At 41.0% G+C, this 18,655-nt stretch overlaps 1 protein-coding gene across 11 annotated transcripts in view; it reads left to right on the top strand.

Moving 5' to 3' along the window:
- The window catches only part of LOC115594616 (ryanodine receptor 1-like), a 49,231-nt gene that overhangs the window by 359 nt on the left and 30,217 nt on the right, over positions 1-18,655 (top strand). For 10 of the 11 annotated variants that reach the window (XM_030438808.1, XM_030438807.1, XM_030438804.1 and 7 more), the window contains exons 1-45: positions 1,077-1,286; positions 5,661-5,780; positions 5,878-5,976; positions 6,125-6,145; positions 6,574-6,648; positions 6,781-6,859; positions 6,932-7,044; positions 7,131-7,230; positions 7,316-7,412; positions 7,770-7,844; positions 7,931-8,087; positions 8,189-8,353; positions 8,522-8,643; positions 8,748-8,934; positions 9,047-9,182; positions 9,319-9,414; positions 9,723-9,841; positions 10,011-10,144; positions 10,265-10,506; positions 10,639-10,831; positions 10,938-11,154; positions 11,233-11,337; positions 11,445-11,548; positions 11,625-11,708; positions 11,824-11,983; positions 12,090-12,237; positions 12,382-12,587; positions 12,675-12,849; positions 12,964-13,172; positions 13,284-13,642; positions 13,726-13,855; positions 14,054-14,214; positions 14,336-14,498; positions 14,591-14,677; positions 14,772-14,998; positions 15,098-15,536; positions 15,612-16,190; positions 16,310-16,510; positions 16,638-16,749; positions 16,863-17,006; positions 17,415-17,688; positions 17,780-17,894; positions 18,039-18,171; positions 18,263-18,357; positions 18,436-18,571. In XM_030438808.1, coding sequence (XP_030294668.1) covers positions 1,239-1,286; positions 5,661-5,780; positions 5,878-5,976; positions 6,125-6,145; positions 6,574-6,648; positions 6,781-6,859; positions 6,932-7,044; positions 7,131-7,230; positions 7,316-7,412; positions 7,770-7,844; positions 7,931-8,087; positions 8,189-8,353; positions 8,522-8,643; positions 8,748-8,934; positions 9,047-9,182; positions 9,319-9,414; positions 9,723-9,841; positions 10,011-10,144; positions 10,265-10,506; positions 10,639-10,831; positions 10,938-11,154; positions 11,233-11,337; positions 11,445-11,548; positions 11,625-11,708; positions 11,824-11,983; positions 12,090-12,237; positions 12,382-12,587; positions 12,675-12,849; positions 12,964-13,172; positions 13,284-13,642; positions 13,726-13,855; positions 14,054-14,214; positions 14,336-14,498; positions 14,591-14,677; positions 14,772-14,998; positions 15,098-15,536; positions 15,612-16,190; positions 16,310-16,510; positions 16,638-16,749; positions 16,863-17,006; positions 17,415-17,688; positions 17,780-17,894; positions 18,039-18,171; positions 18,263-18,357; positions 18,436-18,571 — 7,141 coding nt within the window. In that variant the 5' untranslated portion in view covers positions 1,077-1,238. Of the gene's footprint in view, positions 1-14; positions 106-1,076; positions 1,287-5,660; positions 5,781-5,877; positions 5,977-6,124; positions 6,146-6,573; positions 6,649-6,780; positions 6,860-6,931; positions 7,045-7,130; positions 7,231-7,315; positions 7,413-7,769; positions 7,845-7,930; positions 8,088-8,188; positions 8,354-8,521; positions 8,644-8,747; positions 8,935-9,046; positions 9,183-9,318; positions 9,415-9,722; positions 9,842-10,010; positions 10,145-10,264; positions 10,507-10,638; positions 10,832-10,937; positions 11,155-11,232; positions 11,338-11,444; positions 11,549-11,624; positions 11,709-11,823; positions 11,984-12,089; positions 12,238-12,381; positions 12,588-12,674; positions 12,850-12,963; positions 13,173-13,283; positions 13,643-13,725; positions 13,856-14,053; positions 14,215-14,335; positions 14,499-14,590; positions 14,678-14,771; positions 14,999-15,097; positions 15,537-15,611; positions 16,191-16,309; positions 16,511-16,637; positions 16,750-16,862; positions 17,007-17,414; positions 17,689-17,779; positions 17,895-18,038; positions 18,172-18,262; positions 18,358-18,435; positions 18,572-18,655 lie in introns of those variants that run through there. The other variant, XM_030438798.1, reaches the window with a different exon arrangement.

The raw sequence follows: 18,655 nt of genomic DNA, 5'->3' as shown, positions 1-18,655 counted from the left end.
GTTTTTCTTGGCAGAGAGTGCACGGAAGTTGCTGGCGCAAGAGCAGCATACCCTACAGGGGAGTGTAGCTATTTTCCATTAACTCCAGGCTCAAGTTCGCCTCAGGTAGCTTTAGCTTTTCAGGCTTAACATGACAACATTTGATTTAGCTAGGGAATGTACAACCATGTATTTGTCATAGCCTTAATATTTGACCTATATATTTTTTTTTACATTTTATGCTGAAATATCATGTATTTGATATTAAATTAACTAAAGTAGGCTATCTAAAGTACTTTTCTGGCAAAAGAAATGTACTAGTACAGATTTTTTTTAAAAGTACAAATAAAGCAAATAATACATATATTTTTGCTTGTATGTGTACATTGCAAGCTACCAGTTGACTGATTACCTGTTTGGATGATTATTAAATCCCATAATCAGCATTTTCCTGATCATCAGAATGTGTTTTCTTCTTTTTTTTTTTGCCTTTAAAAACGAAAATCTGATTACAGATAAAATTGATTTAACTAAAGTTATCAATTAAATGTCGTGAGTAAAAACTAAAATATCTTTATCCAAACTGTTATGGAGTGGCAGTATAGTAATAGATAATGGAAGTACTCATGTAAAGTAACTCAAAATTGTACTTGAGTACAGTCCTGCCATCACTGGTCTTACAGTACAAAAAAGAAGCCTCTAAATGATACATCCATAATTCATATATATAATTATGTATACAAACACTAACACACAACCTAACATGACTTTATCTCCCAGTTGTCCTCAATCCCCTGTAACCTGATCACTTGGTTTCATTAAACAAACACAAAGAATGCGAGTAACAGAAAATTCACGAAAAGATTATTTAATTTTTTTTTTTTTTTATTAACATTTTTAGAATTTTTATGGTATTATGAGTGTTCCCCATTAATGTTAAAGTAATGTAATCAATTTTTAAAGTAACACCATTGTGCTAAACAAGATACTAGAGCCTTGGAACATCTGAATTGCTTGGTCAGCATTGTCAGCTGGCTCCACCTCTTTATGATGTTGTAATGAGCAGGAATGAACAGTCAATCCCTCTGCCTCACAGCACAGCCAGAGAGAGGCACAGGACACTCAGTGCCCTTCAGAAGCCTTCAGCAACTTTGTCTTGCCTAATGTAGTGGGCATCTAGGCACCAGGAGGAGTTACAGAACTGTGATAAACACCTTTTCCCATTTCTCTCAAGGTTTGGCATTTAATGTCTTGGGAAGATGGCAGAAGGTGCAGATGGAGAGGAAGAGATTCAGTTCCTGCGCACAGTAAGTGATGCTGTCTGCTTCTTCTCATGTAGTTTGCGACTATACCTGAGCTCATTCAGTCAACAGTGTAAAAGAATTAGCTTTTTGTATAGTGAATTGTCACTTTATAATATATACAAACATATGGTGTGTTGGGTTACTTTCTTTACATAGACTGAGCACAGACTGACAAGGACAGGTGGCTGGTTTTGTCGGCATTGTTATCTATTTATATCCCATGGGTAATGGATGTGTTACTGTTTTGTCACAGAGAAGAAAACTTCAGTTAACAGATACAACAGATTACGAAAAAGGAATCACATTCAGTAACCTAAAGTATTATAACATTTTGACCATATTTATTTTGATGGACACTATTTAATTTGAATGCCAGTAGGGCAATTAACATGTCTTTAAATGATTAATCACATGCTTAAATTTCTGTTGGAGATAGACAGACCCATTCCATGATATGCTGGAACTAACTATTCATTAATAGTGAATGGTATTGTTAACAATTGGACTCAATTGTGCCATGCTTACAGGTTTAATGGGAGTATTGCAAAAGCAAAATAATGCTGATGTGGTTGGTATACTTAAGCAAAGATCCCTCTTGATGCACCTTTTTGTTGCTTGATTTCATTTCAGATTAAGTCCTTTATCTCATGAAGATAAATCACCCAACTCCAGCTCCTTTTTTTCCCAAACTTTAGTTTGATTGGTGATTATTAAAGGACTTATTTGCTCAAATACACCAAATGTGATATGAGCATTGCAGATAAATCCACAGGGTGTCGTTTCGTTCTCAGGTCTTTTTCTACCACAGCCCCAATTTGTGATTTAGACTATATGTATTTTCGATATCATTTTCTTGCTAAAAGGGATTACAGTTAAAGTTTTACTTTGATTTTTAAAGATGTTTACCTAAATTGATTTTTGTTATGTTATAATGTTTGAGTGAAGTATTTAGTTCAAACGGTTTATTTTTGCTGTTTACTCACAGCTAAGCTATCAGATTTCCCCAGATCTGTGCCAAGCCTGCAGAAGGGCATTGTGGCCTTGCAAGCAGTCTACTGTGTGTAACACTTTCTATTTGGATAGACAGCGCTGATACCCAGCTATTGTAGATGATCCACATAGTGTCACTTGAGTTTCTCTAGATGATGGTAACCTTAGTCCTGATGTTAGCATCAGCCAGATGCTGATTATCTACTGGCTACATTCTAAGTATCACTTGAAGCTCAGTTCCTTGTAGCCACTTGACTGTGTGTTGTACAACCTTTCGCTTAAAGAAACATTGGCTTCAATTTAATCTGGCAGCTACAAACTTATAAAACATTTTTGGTTATCACTGTGTAATGGTTTGAAACAGCACTAAAGTGAAATATGTTAACAATGTGTCATAAAGTTATTGTCAGTCTGTTGCTGTTCACCCTGAACTCAGCTGCGTTCTATATTTACTGTGTGAGGATTAACAGGTTCAAAGCTTGCCCCATTTCAGCACCTGCTTACTTCAGTCCATGTGGACACTTCTACTACCAGAGTATGACTAGCAGTGTGGATTACCAGATGCTGGTTTCAAAACATTTTGTCAGAGTTCTTTATAATAGCTCTTAAATGGCGAACCTTACAAAAACTGGTGGAAGTTGGATAAACACCCAGCTGTTAGTCTCATGTCATCATGAGTGGGCCTGTCTGTCTTGAGACTGTCTGTCAGTCAGTTGGTGTGTCTGCCTGTAGACACATTCTTCTCTACATAGTAACTCAGGAACAGCAGGTGACAGAAACTTAGTACTTACTTATGTTGTATGCTATGATAGGAATGTCAGTTTGTTCAAGGGTCTTCGATATTTTGCTGATATTGCACCTCTGACTTGATTTTCATGTCCTCTGTATAGGATAGATATTTCTGTAGCCGACATGACATGGGACTGATTAAGCGAAAAACCGACTGCATCAACTCCGTATTACACCACACAGACGTGATACAAATTCTCTTAAACTCATGCTTAATAGCAGTCTGAACTTTTTACCTTAAAGAGACAATTGATTGTAGACCATGGGTCAACAGCAAACACCCATTTTATTGTTAAGTTGCAAAATGGGACTGGGATCCTAAGTTCCCTTAATTCAATGTTTTTCAATCCTGGTCCTGCATGTTTTAGACGTTTCCCTGCCCCAACACACCTGGTTCAAATAGATGGGTCATTGTCAAACTCAAGCAGAGCTTAATGGCGAGTGAGTTGGTGAGTTGGATCAGGTAAACATCTAAAGCATGCAGCGCAGGGGGCTGGATTGAAAAATGCTGCCTTATTGAAGTGTCACCCTGCCCGCTTGCTCATATTAACAACAACTAAACATCTAGTAGACTTTTGGGTAGTCTTGCTCTGTAGCAGCATTGGCAGAACTGCTTCACTGTATTGCAGCTTTAACTTGAACATAGAGTACACAAGGTCTAGCCCTTTTTGTCTGGAGTTTGCATGTTTCCCTAATAATTGCACATGTTTCAAATCTAAATTGGACACACTTGGATATAAATTTAAATGTGTTAACAACCTGTTTATGCCGGTGGCTTTAAGTTTATCTTTACCTGTTTACGCATAATTTATTATATTAGTTTTAGCATCAAAAGCAGCTGACATCCAGCCTAAAAGGTGTTTATATCTTCAAGGTATCAGCCGTTTCTATCGGGCAGAATCTGCTGCCAGTTCACAGCTTCAGAACCAACTGTAATGAGGCTCAAGCTGTAAATGCAGTTTTAGTTTCCGGCAGTTGACACACAATGGTCATCTATGTTCACCATCTTTTCCACAACAATCACTTCACAGACTTCACTTGAGAGTTGGGTTTTCAGAATACCTACAACTTAAATCCATCATCAAAACAAATTTGACACAATTTAAAAACCACTTGAAACTTTCAAAATAATTACTGATATAAACTTTCTTCCTCAACCGACTGAATAGAAATGAATACAAATAATGAACTCCTAACTGAAATTATATTTGTAACTGGTATGTGCCTTTATTTAAGGATATGAGTGAACAAGCTTCTTTGGCAGATAGAAATGCAAACAAGCTGAGCGTGATGTTTTGAGCTGAGGAGACTGTGAAGTGAATTTGTAAATGTTCCTCTCCTCAGCAAACTGACTAATTGCATTATCGAGTAAATGCAATGTAGGCCATTTTTCTTTTTTCTTTTTTTTTTCCCTGGCCGTCAAATCCTGAATATCTGCTGCTTTCCCAAATGGGTTGTGTGAACAGCAGGTGCAGCGGCCTGAAATAGAGAGCTGGGTGGGGGAGTGACTGGTGTCATAAAGCCAGGGGGGCGGGGAGATTAGAGCTGTGCTAGTGACAGACAGAGAACTATATTAACAGACAAACACAAGTGAAGGTTAGGGGAGTTGTTTAAGGAAACAGATCTTTTACAGGTTTCTGTTCTTTATGAATTATCCCAAGTTTATATCACTTATGAATGCCACACCGTTGACAGGTTTTTTGGACAGAACAAAATCTTATTTATGTAATGAGATAAGGTCAGACATTTATAAGCCTTGGTATGTAACCACGTCTAGATTAGTTTATCTTGTAATGCAACCCCTTGCAAATAAAGAGGCAATATGGGTCCTATGGATTTGTCCTATTACACTCATGAGGGGCATGTTTGGTATATTTACTAGGGATGGCCTGGCCGGTAGCCTGATCCGATATTCTGCATTTGTCCAAATAGCGAAATCAGTGTTTTTCATTTGTTTGTTTGTGATAAAAAAAAATAAAAAATCTGAATGTTACTTAAATTATAAAATAAATGTGATAGAGTAAAAAGTGCAGTGTTAGCCTTTGAAATGTTGTGGCTTGGACGTATAAAGAAGCTGAAAATAGAAACACTCAAGTAAAGTACGAATACCCCTATATCATACTTAAGTAAAATACTTGAATAAATTGTACTTAGTTAGCTACATTCCATTGCTGGTTATTACAAAATTTGTCTCCCAGATTTTCATTTTTATTGCAAATGTGTTGTTTTTATTGGTCTTCTTGATTACTAACTCTCTGTATCGGTGTCAGCCCTGTAAAAAACACATTGGTTGATCATAAATACTTACCCATGAAATGCAAGAGGCATAATGTAATCCAAGCTTTGCAGAATTAATTAAAGGGAACTTCCACTGATCAAATTCTGTGTACAGGATTTGGAGAGTGCTACAGTACAGCATATGTACAGAAAGTTGTCAACAGTCTTTTTTGTCTTCAGAAGAGGCTGCATAAAGTGTAATAGATGTCATTATGTCCAGGTTGGGTGAGGTCATGCTGGTGAATCTTTGTTGCAATTCAGTCCTCTTGCGATGTCCCCAGTAATGCCCTCCTTTACTTTAGACTTGTTTTGTCTTTATAGGATGATCAGGTGGTGCTGCAGTGTACTGCATCTATTCTGAAGGAACAGATCAAGCTGTGTCTGTCCTGTGAAGGATTTGGCAATCGTCTGTGTTTCCTTGAGACCACCTCAAACGCTCAGGTAGTGAAAGGACATGGTGCTTAATGTATTTTATAGAATTTTCAAAGAACTGCAATTGCTACTGTTCACCTGGTTTTATGATTATTCCGTGTTTCAGAATGTCCCCCCAGACCTCGCTATCTGCTGCTTCATATTGGAGCAGTCCCTGTCAGTACGGGCATTACAGGAGATGCTGTCCAACACCTCTGTGGATGAGGTATGACACACATGTTGCCTCTTCTCCAGGGGATATATACAGTAAACAAATGCAGTGTATTATATCATTCAACAACTGAATCATTGTGCCGCTTCTTTTCTTTTTGACCTGACGCCACATGCTCACTTCACTCTCTCACCTGCCGTAGGCTGTGGATCTGGACAAATGGGTATGTTTGCGCTGTCTTTATTGTTGTCACAGTGTCTCATGAAATTTCTGTCCACTGCTTCATGCTGAAAGTTCTTGTCATAACTGCATTGCAGCTACATTTCATAAACTCATTAGTACAACTTTCAAATGGATAAATATATAATATACAACGAACATGACGAATGAAAATGATGATCTAAAAATAAATTTTGTATTTTTGGATGTTCTTTATAACTTTTTCTCAGTGGTAGAAAACAACATTGTTTTGCTCATTTGCCTCAACTGTTCTGAGTTTCACTGTCCCCTTGCATGGTTTTAGAATAGTAAGATAGTAACACAGCAGTGGTTTTTATTTCTCCAATTGTTCAAAGTGACAACTGTGGATGTGTGAACTTCATTTCATCCATTGTACATTAAACTGCCTCTGCCTCTGCCCCGTTCTTGCAGTCGTCACAAGGTGGGGGTCATCGAACCCTGCTGTATGGACATGCCATCCTCCTGAAACACACTCACTCCAGCATGGTGAGCCCATGTAGAGTCAAATATGTGGCTCTATCCCATTCCTCAAAGCAGCAGATGTACTTACACTCTCTTATTCTCTGATGTGTTTGTCATCTCATTACACACCTTTTTATCCCTCTCTTTGTGCTGCAGTATTTGAGCTGTTTGACTACTTCGCGCTCACTGACAGACAAGTTGGCTTTTGATGTGGGCTTGCAGGAAGACTCCACAGGTGCGCCTTGACCTTTAAACACAATATCTCCCATGTTGATTTCTGTATTCTAAATCGATTTATCCACCACAGGAGAGGCCTGCTGGTGGACCATCCATCCAGCCTCCAAACAAAGGTCTGAAGGCGAGAAGGTCAGGGTGGGAGATGACCTCATTCTCGTCAGTGTTTCTTCAGAGCGCTACCTGGTAACAATGGCTTTATTTGAGTGCACCATAACTGACAATTTGTTGTCAGTTAATCTCACCGGTATAACCCCCTGCACTCTTTTCAGCATCTGTCCTATGCCAGTGGTGACTTGATGGTAGATGCATCCTTCATGCAAACACTGTGGACCATGACCCCTGTGATGTCTGGATGTGAGCTCGCTGAAGGTCTGTGATCTTGCTGATGTAAATAAAAGTCTGTTTTGTTCATAAGCCTGTACAATCTCCAAGTAGTTTGACTATTTTCCTCCAGGTTTTCTGACCGGAGGGTATGTGATCAGGCTGTTCCATGGTCACATGGATGAGTGTTTGGCAATCCCAGCAGCTGACCCAGGGGACGACCAGCGCAGGTGACCAATTTACCAGTAGATAACTGTACCAACAGATTTTTGTCGTTTATGTTTTACACTTTACGTCACTTGCAACCATTTCCCAAAGCATTCAACATGTTTTTTCTGTATGTTTCCTGCATTATAAAACGTGCCTTTGGTGCCGCGTGTCTTCGGTCATAGGGTCATAAGGTCCTTGAACACACCACCAAGGACTTTTTCTGAGTGCTTGCAGTTTGCATTACTACATAGTGAGGGAATAAGTGACAAATGTGTAATGACATGAATCGAACCGTTGGCTGGCTGGAAGATGTCAATTTTTGAACCTTAAATTTCCTGACACGTGTCACATTATTCACTCGCATGTTGTTTTTTCAGAGTTGCTCATTACGAAGGGGGGGCGGTATGCAGTCATGCTCGATCTTTATGGAGACTTGAGCCACTGCGTATCGGGTGAGATTCTTGATTTCTTGCATTTCATGGTCCAGTTTGTCGGATTTACAGTATGCTGATGCTCATTCATTTATCCCTGTCCGTAGTTGGAGTGGAGGTCACATTAAGTGGGGCCAGTCTTTCCGCATACGTCACATAACGACAGGGAGATACCTCTGTCTGGATGAGGAGAAAGGACTTCTGTTGGTGGATTCGGAGAAGGCAAATTCCAAGATGTCAGCCTTCTGCTTCAGAATATCGAAGGTCATTGTCATGCAAATTCAACTGTGCCATAACTGTGTTAGAGAGGTAATTGTGAGGTATAGAGATTCTTGATATTCTCAATGTTTTCATTGAAACCACAGGAGAAAATTGAAGTGACCCAGAAGCGAGATGTTGAAGGCATGGGCACGCCTGAGATCAAGTATGGAGAGTCCATGTGCTTCGTTCAGCATGTTTCATCTGGCCTCTGGCTTACATATGCTGCTGTTGATGCCAAATCTGCCCGTCTGGGTCCTCTAAAGAGAAAGGTAAAGCAGAATTACACTTCTTGATGCAAATATAAACTACTACTAATTGCTGGAAAAACAGTAACATCAGTATATATATGTATATATATATATATATATATATATATATATATATATATACACACAATAGATATATGTGTTATAAGAGCACCTGTGTTAAATTTTCAGGCCATACTCCATAAAGAGGGTCACATGGATGATGCGCTCACTGTGGCGCGATCTCAGACCGAAGAATCTCAAGCTGCTAGAATGATTTACAGCACAACAGGCCTCTTCAACCAGTTCATCAAGTAGCACTACTTCAGTTTATTTTACACAAATCTTTGTTGATACCCATAATTCTTTAGATCCAGCCTGTTATGGTTTTCTTATCATTTTCTTTTCATGTCTCCAGAGGTCTCGATGCTCTGAGTGGGAAAAACAAATCTGCCAACCCCCCATCTCTGCCCATGGACTCAGTGGTTCTCTCCCTGCAGGACCTAATTTTCTACTTCCGACCCCCTGAGGAGGAGCTGGAGCACGAGGATAAACAGTTCAAGCTTCGCTCCCTCAAGAACAGACAGAACCTCTTTCAGGAAGAAGTCAGTCTTCTGATGATTAAAACTTACAACAGATGCATGTTTGGTCGTAAATATATTTTGCATTAAATATTATTATCTCAGTTCTATGTAAGATTTTTGTTGTTTTTAACAGGGAATGATTACTCACGTCCTGGACTGTGTCGATCGGCTCAATGTCTACAACACAGCAGCCCACTTCTCAGAGTATGCTGGGGAAGAAGCCGCAGAATCATGGAAGGAGATAGTCAATTTACTGTATGAATTGCTAGGTATGTCGTTCGGTGACTTGTTCTATGCATTTATGGCAGTTTAAGATAAACATTTATGTTCCCGATACCAAGTCCCCTGTCTCATTTGTGACTGTGATGCATTAACACTCTTTTCTGCTGCTCCTCCTTTGTGAAGCTTCTTTGATCAGAGGTAATCGTGCCAACTGTGCCTTGTTCTGTGATAACCTTGACTGGCTGGTCAGTAAGTTGGATCGTTTGGAGGCATCTTCAGGTATCTAAGATGTTTGGAGGTTTATTTATATGTACAATTTAAAGTTTGCTTCTTGTTTTTTTTCTCCAAAAGTCAAAATATGTTTGATTGATAACATTACTTTAAATGATGAAAGCTTGTGCGTTGCTCACTCGTATAAGTCATCAGTTTAGTCTTTTGCCATTTGAAACTGAATTCGATTTTTCACAAACAGCATAAAATATACATACATAAAAGTATATATTCCTGCAACAATTTATAGTGTATTATTGTGCCCTATGGACAGCCAATGTAAATATATTTTTATACTGTCACATTTTCTACGACAGGAATCTTGGAGGTGTTGTATTGTGTTTTGATTGAGAGTCCAGAGGTGCTGAATATCATTCAGGAGAATCACATCAAATCAATCATCTCTCTGCTGGATAAACATGGACGCAATCATAAGGTCAAGAACATTTAAGATGCTGAGCATGTTGGAAAAACCTGAAAAGTCTGTTGATTGCAGTTCATATGTTCTTTAATATGTAAAATATACGTAGTAATATATCAAATCTGACGCTAAATGGCAGCACCAGACCGTCCTTCATGGCGTTCCTGTTTAACTTTTGTTTCAGGTCTTGGATGTGCTCTGCTCTCTCTGTGTGTGTAATGGGGTGGCTGTAAGGTCCAATCAGAATCTCATCACTGAGAATCTGTTACCAGGTCGTGACCTCCTACTTCAAACCAACATTATCAATTATGTAACCAGGTAGGTCACTTTGTATGAGCTTCAGCACTGGCTGAAAACAATGTGCTCTCCGTTCTGTGCAGAAGCCCAGTTATCCAAAGACCTGCCCTGAGTTAGGTATTTGTTTTGTAACCCTCCCAGCATGAGACCCAACATTTTCCTTGGAACTTGTGAAGGATCCACTCAGTATAAGAAGTGGTACTTTGAAGTGATGGTGGACCAGGTGGAGCCATTCCTTACAGCTCAGCCATATCACCTACGTGTGGGTTGGGCTCTGACGGAGGGCTACAGTCCTTACCCAGGTGGAGGCGAAGGATGGGGTGGTAACGGGGTCGGTGATGACCTTTACTCCTATGGATATGATGGACTTCATCTCTGGTCAGGTAAAGTAAAAAAAATATGTATTTCTTCTACATGCATTTTGCTACATGATGCCTACAAGGTATACAGAAAAACTCTGTAATATTTCTTGTATATAGACAAACAAAGAGTTAATTTGCTCTATATGTCCACAGGACGTGTTCCACGTCATGTTGCCTCACCCAGTCAGCACGTCCTGGCAGCAGAGGACGTGGTCAGCTGCTGTTTGGATCTGAGCGTGCCCAGTATTTCCTTCCGTATCAATGGGCACCCTGTTCAGGGCATGTTTGAGAACTTCAACCTGGACGGCCTGTTCTTCCCTGTTGTCAGCTTCTCTGCAGGCGTTACGTAAGACACTTATTGATCATAATTATATAATTTTCTTTGTTTTTTTAAAAGTGAAGTACAGTTATGACATATGAGGCTAATGTCAGGTTTCCACTCCAATGGAAAGGTTGCGATTTCTCCTTGGCGGGCGTCATGGAGATTTCAAGTTCCTCCCACCGCCAGGCTACGCTCCATGCTATGAAGCCGTGCTACCCAGGGACCGGTTGCGGATTGAGCCAATCAAGGAGTATAAGCATGATTTTGATGGTATCCGCAACCTTTTGGGTCCAACTCAGTCCCTCTCACATACAGCCTTCACTCCCTGCCCTGTGGACACTATACAGGTAAAGTACTATTTCTTATTCCTATCTCCTTTTTTTCATCTTCATGTCTTAACTGTACTGAATTTGTTATTCTTTCAGATTGTTCTTCCTCCTCATTTGGAGCGTATTCGAGAGAAGCTTGCAGAAAATAGCCATGAGTTGTGGGCTGTTACTCGCATTGAACAAGGGTGGACCTTTGGACCAGTGAGTTTTTGAGTTTTCAGCAGAAGTCATCCTTCACATAGAAAATATTGTCATGTACAAAACAATTTTCTAAAAAAAATCTTTGCTTGTTTTAAATCATTGTCAAGTTTCGCGATGACAACAAGAAGTTGCACCCCTGCCTGGTAGATTTCCAGAGTCTGCCTGAACCAGAGAAGAACTACAATTTAGCAATGTCAGGAGAGACACTCAAGTAAGTCAGTTCCTTCGCTTAAACTGTCTTTTTCCACTCTTCATATTTTTAATGCCTCATGTGGTTCACTTCGAAGGACTCTGCTGGCACTGGGGTGTCATGTGGGAATGGGAGATGAGAAAGCAGAGGAGAATCTGAAAAGGAACAAGCTCCCTAAAACGTGAGTGCCAAGGCATTTAATCTGTGAAATACTGTATTTCTTATATCACATATATTGTGAATGGCCTTGTAAAGACTATCCAGGACCCATACTGATCTCAAAGCATTGTTTTTAGTTATATGCAGACTAACGGATATAAGCCAGCCCCTCTGGACCTCAGCCATGTCAAGCTGACTCCGAATCAGAACACTCTAGTGGAGAGACTGGCAGAAAACGGACACAATGTGTGGGCAAGAGATCGTGTTCGCCAGGGCTGGACATACAGTATTGTGCAGGTAACACCATCTGTTTTATGGAGAGGTACCTATGATGATTGTATATATGTGTAGATATTTAATGGGTATCAAAGTTCATTGTATTTGATATTATTTTCTTGTATAGGATATAATGAACAAGCGCAATCCCCGTCTGGTTCCTTACAACCTACTGGATGAAAAGACTAAGAAGACAAACAGAGACACTGTCTGTGCAGCTGTTCGCACTCTAATCGGATATGGTTACAACATAGAACCACCTGACCAGGAGAGCAGTAAGTTTGCCCAACTATCTACAGGCAAGATGGCAGGAATATATGTTTTTTAGAGTCAACAAGTTTAAAGCTACAGACGTTTAGTGGAATCTTCAAGCTTTTCTATTATTCTTTTCCATAATTACTGTGTTTCTGTTCATGTAGGCGGGGATGGACCAGGAAGCTCCCGTGGAGATAAGATCAGAGTGTTCAGAGCGGAGAAATCTTATGGTGTCACACAGGGGAAATGGTACTTTGAGTTTGAGGCTGTGACAGTCGGGGAGATGAGAGTGGGCTGGGCCAGGCCTAGTGTTCGCGCTGACACTGAACTTGGTGCAGATGAGTTGGCATATGTCTTCAACGGCTTCAAGGTGGGCGCAAGATTTAGTTTACGTGCTTTTGAAGGATTTCAAAGCCTCTGTAATACCAACACTAAAATTTACAACGTTCCTTTTCAGGCTCAACGTTGGCATGTGGGAAATGAGCCGTTTGGTCGTCAGTGGCAGTCTGGTGATGTGGTGGGTTGTATGATTGACCTCACAGAGATGAACATCATGTTTACTCTCAATGGAGAAATGTTGATCAGTGACTCAGGCTCGGAGATGGCCTTTAAGGATATCGAGATAGGAGAGGGTAAGTATAGCAACAACTGATATCAAGAGAAGTTCCCATGTAAAGATACTGGAGATCATTATATGTGGGGGGTTTTTTCTGATGCATGCTCGTACTTGTGTCAACCATCCCCAGGCTTCATACCTGTGTGCAGTTTGGGCCTTTCGCAAGTCGGCAGGATCAACTTGGGTCAGAACGTCAGCAGTCTTCGTTACTTTACCATCTGTGGCCTGCAGGAGGGATTTGAACCCTTTGCTATCAACATGAAAAGAGACATTACCATGTGGTTCAGCAAGAGCCTTCCCCAGTTCATCAATGTGCCTACTGAGCATCCTCACGTAGAGGTATTGTGCATTATTTGCCGCAGTGTTTGAATTTAATATTTCTTTGTCACCACTATGAGTTGGGTTAATAGTTTCAGATCACCACCTTCCCCACTTTCATTTATGCTTTAGGTGTCTCGGGTTGATGGGACAGTGGAAACGGCCCCATGTCTCAAAGCGACCCACAAGACATTCGGCTCTCAGAACGCCAACACAGATCTGCTGTTCTTCAGACTCAGCATGCCAATTGAGTTTCATGAAAGCTTCAAAGTCCCAGCAGGGACCACCCTTCTCACTCGTGCCCTGACCATCCCTGAGGATGAGGTAATAGAGGTGGACCCAGACTCTGACTTTGAAATACTCAAAAAGTCAGCGACTCGCAAAGAGCAGGAGGAGGACAAGAAAGAACCCTCTGTGCCTAAAGAGACCCCTGCCAGCAAAAATGGAGAGAATGAGAAGGATGCCTCAACTGAGAAAAGCAAGAAGAAAGGGTTTGTGTAGATTTATTCAGAGTGCAGGTAGTATGTATTAAGAAGGCTACAAATGGGATAACATGCTGCTGTATTTTTTACAGATTTCTTTTCAAGGCTAAGAAGGCTGCATTGATAACTCCACCCCCTGTTGTTCCCACCATGCCCCGTTTAATGGAGGATGTGGTGCCGGATGACAGGGATGACGTCGACATCATCCTCAACACCACTACAGTATGACTTATATTTTTATGGTTAACATATTCATAACCATATGATGGTTCCACTTTGCTCGTTTGAGCTTTCTTTCTTTAGATTAGATAGATTAATTAACAAACAATATTCAATTACATTATTTTTCAAATTGAATTTACCATCTTTAGCTTAATCTGCACTAATGTTTATTTCCCATCCATCTTCTTCCTTTATCAGTACTATTATTCAGTGCGAGTGTTTGCGGGGCAGGAGCCCGGTGGTGTGTGGGTGGGCTGGATCACACCTGACTATCATCAGTATGACCTTCATTTTGACATGAATAAAGTGCGAAATGTAACAGTCACTGTTGGTGATGACAGAGGCAACATTCATGACAGGTGTGTTATCTTTACAAATCAAGACTCAATAGTCTTAACAATGCCAAAGTCAGCAGTACTGAAAACAATGTTCAAATTGAAAAATGTATCAAATCATGACACTCCTGTCTGTCTTGCTCAGTATAAAACGCAGTAACTGCTACATGGTTTGTGGAGGGGAGTTCAGCAGCTCCCAGCAGACCCGAGTCAGTCAAGAGGATTTTGTGATCGGCTGTCTTGTTGATTTGGACACAGGACTCATGACTTTCACTGCTAATGGAAAAGAGATCAACACGTTTTATCAGGTCAGATAAACTTCAGTCTGGCATTCATGAAGTTCCTTATACAGTCTTATTCTCCTAATTTAGTGCAACATCTCTAACTTCCCTTTTTGCAGGTGGAGCCCAACACAAAACTGTTTCCAGCTGTCTTTGTCCTTCCTTCCAGTCAGAATATGATTCAGTTCGAGCTTGGCAAGCTCAGGGTCAGTCACAAAAATTCTTAGTCTGCACCAATCTTCAAAATCGAAACTTACAATTCAAAATGTCCAACTCTGTTGTGTAACTGTCTTCCTTTAGAACATAATGCCAATCTCAACTGCCATGTTCCGAAGCGAACGCAAGAACCCTGTCCCCCAGTGCCCTCCTAGACTGGATGTCCAGATGTTAACGCCAGTGATCTGGAGCCGAATGCCGAACAACTTCCTGGCTCCAGAGACAGGACGTGTTAGTGAGAGACTGGGCTGGGTGGTACAGTGTCAGGAGCCACTCAGCATGATGGCCCTACACATCCCGGAGGAGAACAGGTCAGAGCTGCATCACTCTGCATTTATCTGACACAGGAGTTTCAAATTGTTGCTGTGCTTTGTTTTTATAGTAAATATGAACCCCTTTGCATCATCTAGGTGTATTGACATCCTGGAGCTCTCTGAACGTATGGACTTGCTGAAGTTTCACTATCATACTCTGAAGCTGTACGGCTCAGTTTGTGCTCTGGGAAACAACCGAGTGGCTCATGCTCTGTGCAGCCATGTGGACGAATCCCAGCTGTTCTACGCCATAGAGGATACCTACCTACCTGGACCAATGAGGAGTGGCTTCTACGACCTGCTCATCAGCATGCACCTGGAGTCTGCCAAGAGGAATCGTCTGGGAACCAACAAGGAGTTCATTGTTCCAATGACAGACCAAACGCGCAGTATCAGTCTGTACACTGAAAGATCTCATGCTTTGCCCGGGGTCGGCCTCACAACATGCCTGCGTCCCAAACTCCATTTCTCCCCCGTTGGGTTTGTTGGAACAGATCAAGACATCTACACACTGAGTCCACTTATTCCCTTACAGGTGAGGTTGAACAGGTTAGGCCTTTTAAGGGAAATCTTGAGCTACTAATAATCTTAAATTTGCTTCAATTTCCAGGTGCTGAAGACCAAGGCCCTGAACATGCTGACAGAGGCTGTGCAAGATGGAGGTCAAGCCATGAGAGACCCTGTGGGAGGCAGTGTTGAGTTTCACTTTGTTCCGATCCTGAAGCTTATCAGTACCCTCCTCATCATGGGCGTGTTTGATGACGAAGATGTCACACACATTCTGAAGATGCTCGAGCCTGTAGTCTTCAGTGGGAAAAAAGCAGAGGAAGTCAGTGAGGAGAACACCAACTCAAATGAAGAGAAGGATCAAAAAGCACAGACAAAAGCAGGAACAGTGCAGGAAGAAGAACAGGAAGCTACAGGGGAAGATGAAGAGGAATATGAATATGAGGATGATGGCTTGGGTGAAGAGGAGGAGGAAGAAATGGAGGAAGAGGAAGAATTAGAGAATGCAGAAGCCGTCATACCACATGAAGAAATTATGGATCAAACAGAGCCAGTAAATGGCGAGAAAGGAGCTGAGGAAACAGAGAAGGAGAAACCAGCAGAGACAGCTGGTGAGAATAAAGAAGAACAGCTAGAGCAAGGACTTTTCCAGATGAAGCTACCAGAGTCTGTGAAACTGCAGGTATGACTGGTCCTTTTAGGATATACAGTGTTACAAAACACTTAGTTACACTACAAAACACTTATCCAGTGATACTGTTTTTATAATTTTAGTGATTCACTTTTCCTCTTGTCCTTTAGATGTGTACTCTACTGCAGTATTTCTGTGACTGTGAGCTACGTCACAGAGTCGAGGCCATCACAGCCTTTTCAGACCAGTTTGTCAGCCAGATACAGTCCAACCAGAGGCAGCGCTACAATGAACTTATGCTGGCCTTCACCATGAGTGCAGCTGAGACGGCCCGCAAGACCCGCGAGTTTCGCTCCCCACCACAGGAGCAGGTACAAAGTACAAATACCATTTCCTGTCATTAAGTCACCGAGTTTGTATTGTAAATTTTTTCAAAGTTAGATTAGCCATTTTGCCTTCCAAAAATGTTATTAAATGAGCATATTTGCTGTTGTGTAGGTCAACATGCTCATGAACTTTAAGAACTGTGCAGAGGATGAAGAGTGCGCCGTTCCTGATGAAGTCCGCGACGCTATGCTGTTTTTTCATAATGCTCTGCTGGCACACTGCGGTAAGTCTTCATCCAGAGTATCAAGTCTACTGAAGCAATCATTTTGAATTAACACTGAGGGTGGCAGCTTTAAATAAAAGTTACAGTATCTTAATTAAAATCTTCACTCTCAGGTGTGCATATTGAAGAAGAAGAACAGGAGGAAGAAGTGGATAATTCTGTCCGTGGGCGACTGCGCCGTTTGTTGGAAAAGGTGAAGACTTTCCGTGAGAAGAAGGTAGAGGTGGAGCCTGAGCCTCAGGAAGACAAAAAACCAAGTGAGCCTCTCCAACTCCAATAAAACTGTCTTTTATTCTCAAGATAGTAGAAATATTTCACATTCACCTTGTTAAGTGAGCAAACAAAAAGAATCTCAGAATATGTATTCAGATCGAAGAGATAAAAGAAATCACCAGACATGATGGTACTTATTGGTCATAAAGCAGCACCATTGTTTACCCCTAATTTAGCAGCTACACTAACAGAAAAAATACCTTTACTGTATTACTATTAAGAATTATAAATAGAGGATTTATTTGGTCATGTGTTTTGTTCTTGGACAATGAGCAAGTAAATTTAGTTGTTGGCACCTCATATGGAAAATCTCCTCTGTAATCACTTAAGCATGATACAAAGTATCATTTTTGACACCTGTGTAACTCTTTATACTTTGTACTGTTTACCAGGCACACTTCAGGAGCTGATTTCACACACTATGATCCATTGGGCCCAGGAATCATTCATCCAGAACCCCGAACTAGTGCGTATGATGTTCAGCCTTCTTCACAGGCAGTACGATGGGCTGGGTGAGCTCATGCGTGCCCTTCCCAAGGCCTACACCATCAATCAAGTGTCAATTCATGACACCATGGACCTTCTGGAGTGTTTGGGTCAGATCCGCTCACTTCTTATTGTGCAGATGGGTCCAGAAGAGGAGAGGCTTATGATTCAAAGCATTGGGTAAGATTTGTAGTATTCTGAAGTTCTTGGCTACAAGTAATTACATGAGGATGAAATTAAACTTCAACAACATTGTTTTTCTATTCTTTAGGAACATCATGAGTAATAAAGTTTTCTATCAGCACCCCAACTTGATGCGAGCTCTGGGCATGCATGAAACTGTCATGGAGGTCATGGTTAATGTACTTGGCGGTGGGGACTCAAAGGTATATTTTTTATTCTAGTCAACTGCATTGTAAGGTAGACCTTGCTTTATATTGCCACCAGTTGATAGACAAATTTGACTAGCACTAGAGTAGCATTACAGACATTATATGTAATTTACCTTGTAACTTGCTTTCTTCCAACAGGAGATCAGATTCCCTCGAGTGGTGACAAACTGCTGCCGTTTTCTCTGCTATTTCTGTCGCATTAGTCGTCAAAATCAGCGCTCTATGTTTGACCACCTCAGCTACCTTCTCCAGAACAGTGGCATCGGCCTTGGTGATTGTCTTTTGTCAAGTTCCAGCTTAATTTTGCTGATTTATTCACATGTGAAATGTGATGAAACTGGACATTCTGTGCTATTCTCTAGGAATGCGGGGCTCCACACCTTTGGACGTGGCTGCGGCCTCTTGTATAGACAACAATGAGCTGGCATTGGCCCTTCAAGAACAGGACCTAGAAATGGTAAAATTCAATCAATGTACACAAAAATGCCTTTTTTTCTAAATTCTTTATCACTTAAGTAAACTGATATCTTTCCAGGTGGTGAAATATTTAGCTGGATGTGGACTTCAGAGCTGTCCAATGCTCCTGTCTAAAGGCTACCCTGACATTGGCTGGAATCCTTGTGGCGGCGAGAAATACCTTGACTTTCTTCGCTTTGCCGTATTCGTGAATGGTCTGATTTTTAATTTGCTACTTAAAGCAATATTTAATGATATTACCCTTTTTGTTAAAGTTTTTTTTCCCTTGTTAATAACAG

The sequence above is a fragment of the Sparus aurata genome, chromosome 13 (assembly GCF_900880675.1).
Source record: "Sparus aurata chromosome 13, fSpaAur1.1, whole genome shotgun sequence".
In the NCBI taxonomy this organism is placed as follows: domain Eukaryota; kingdom Metazoa; phylum Chordata; class Actinopteri; order Spariformes; family Sparidae; genus Sparus; species Sparus aurata.
This window is presented reverse-complemented; position numbering and strand designations above follow the sequence as displayed.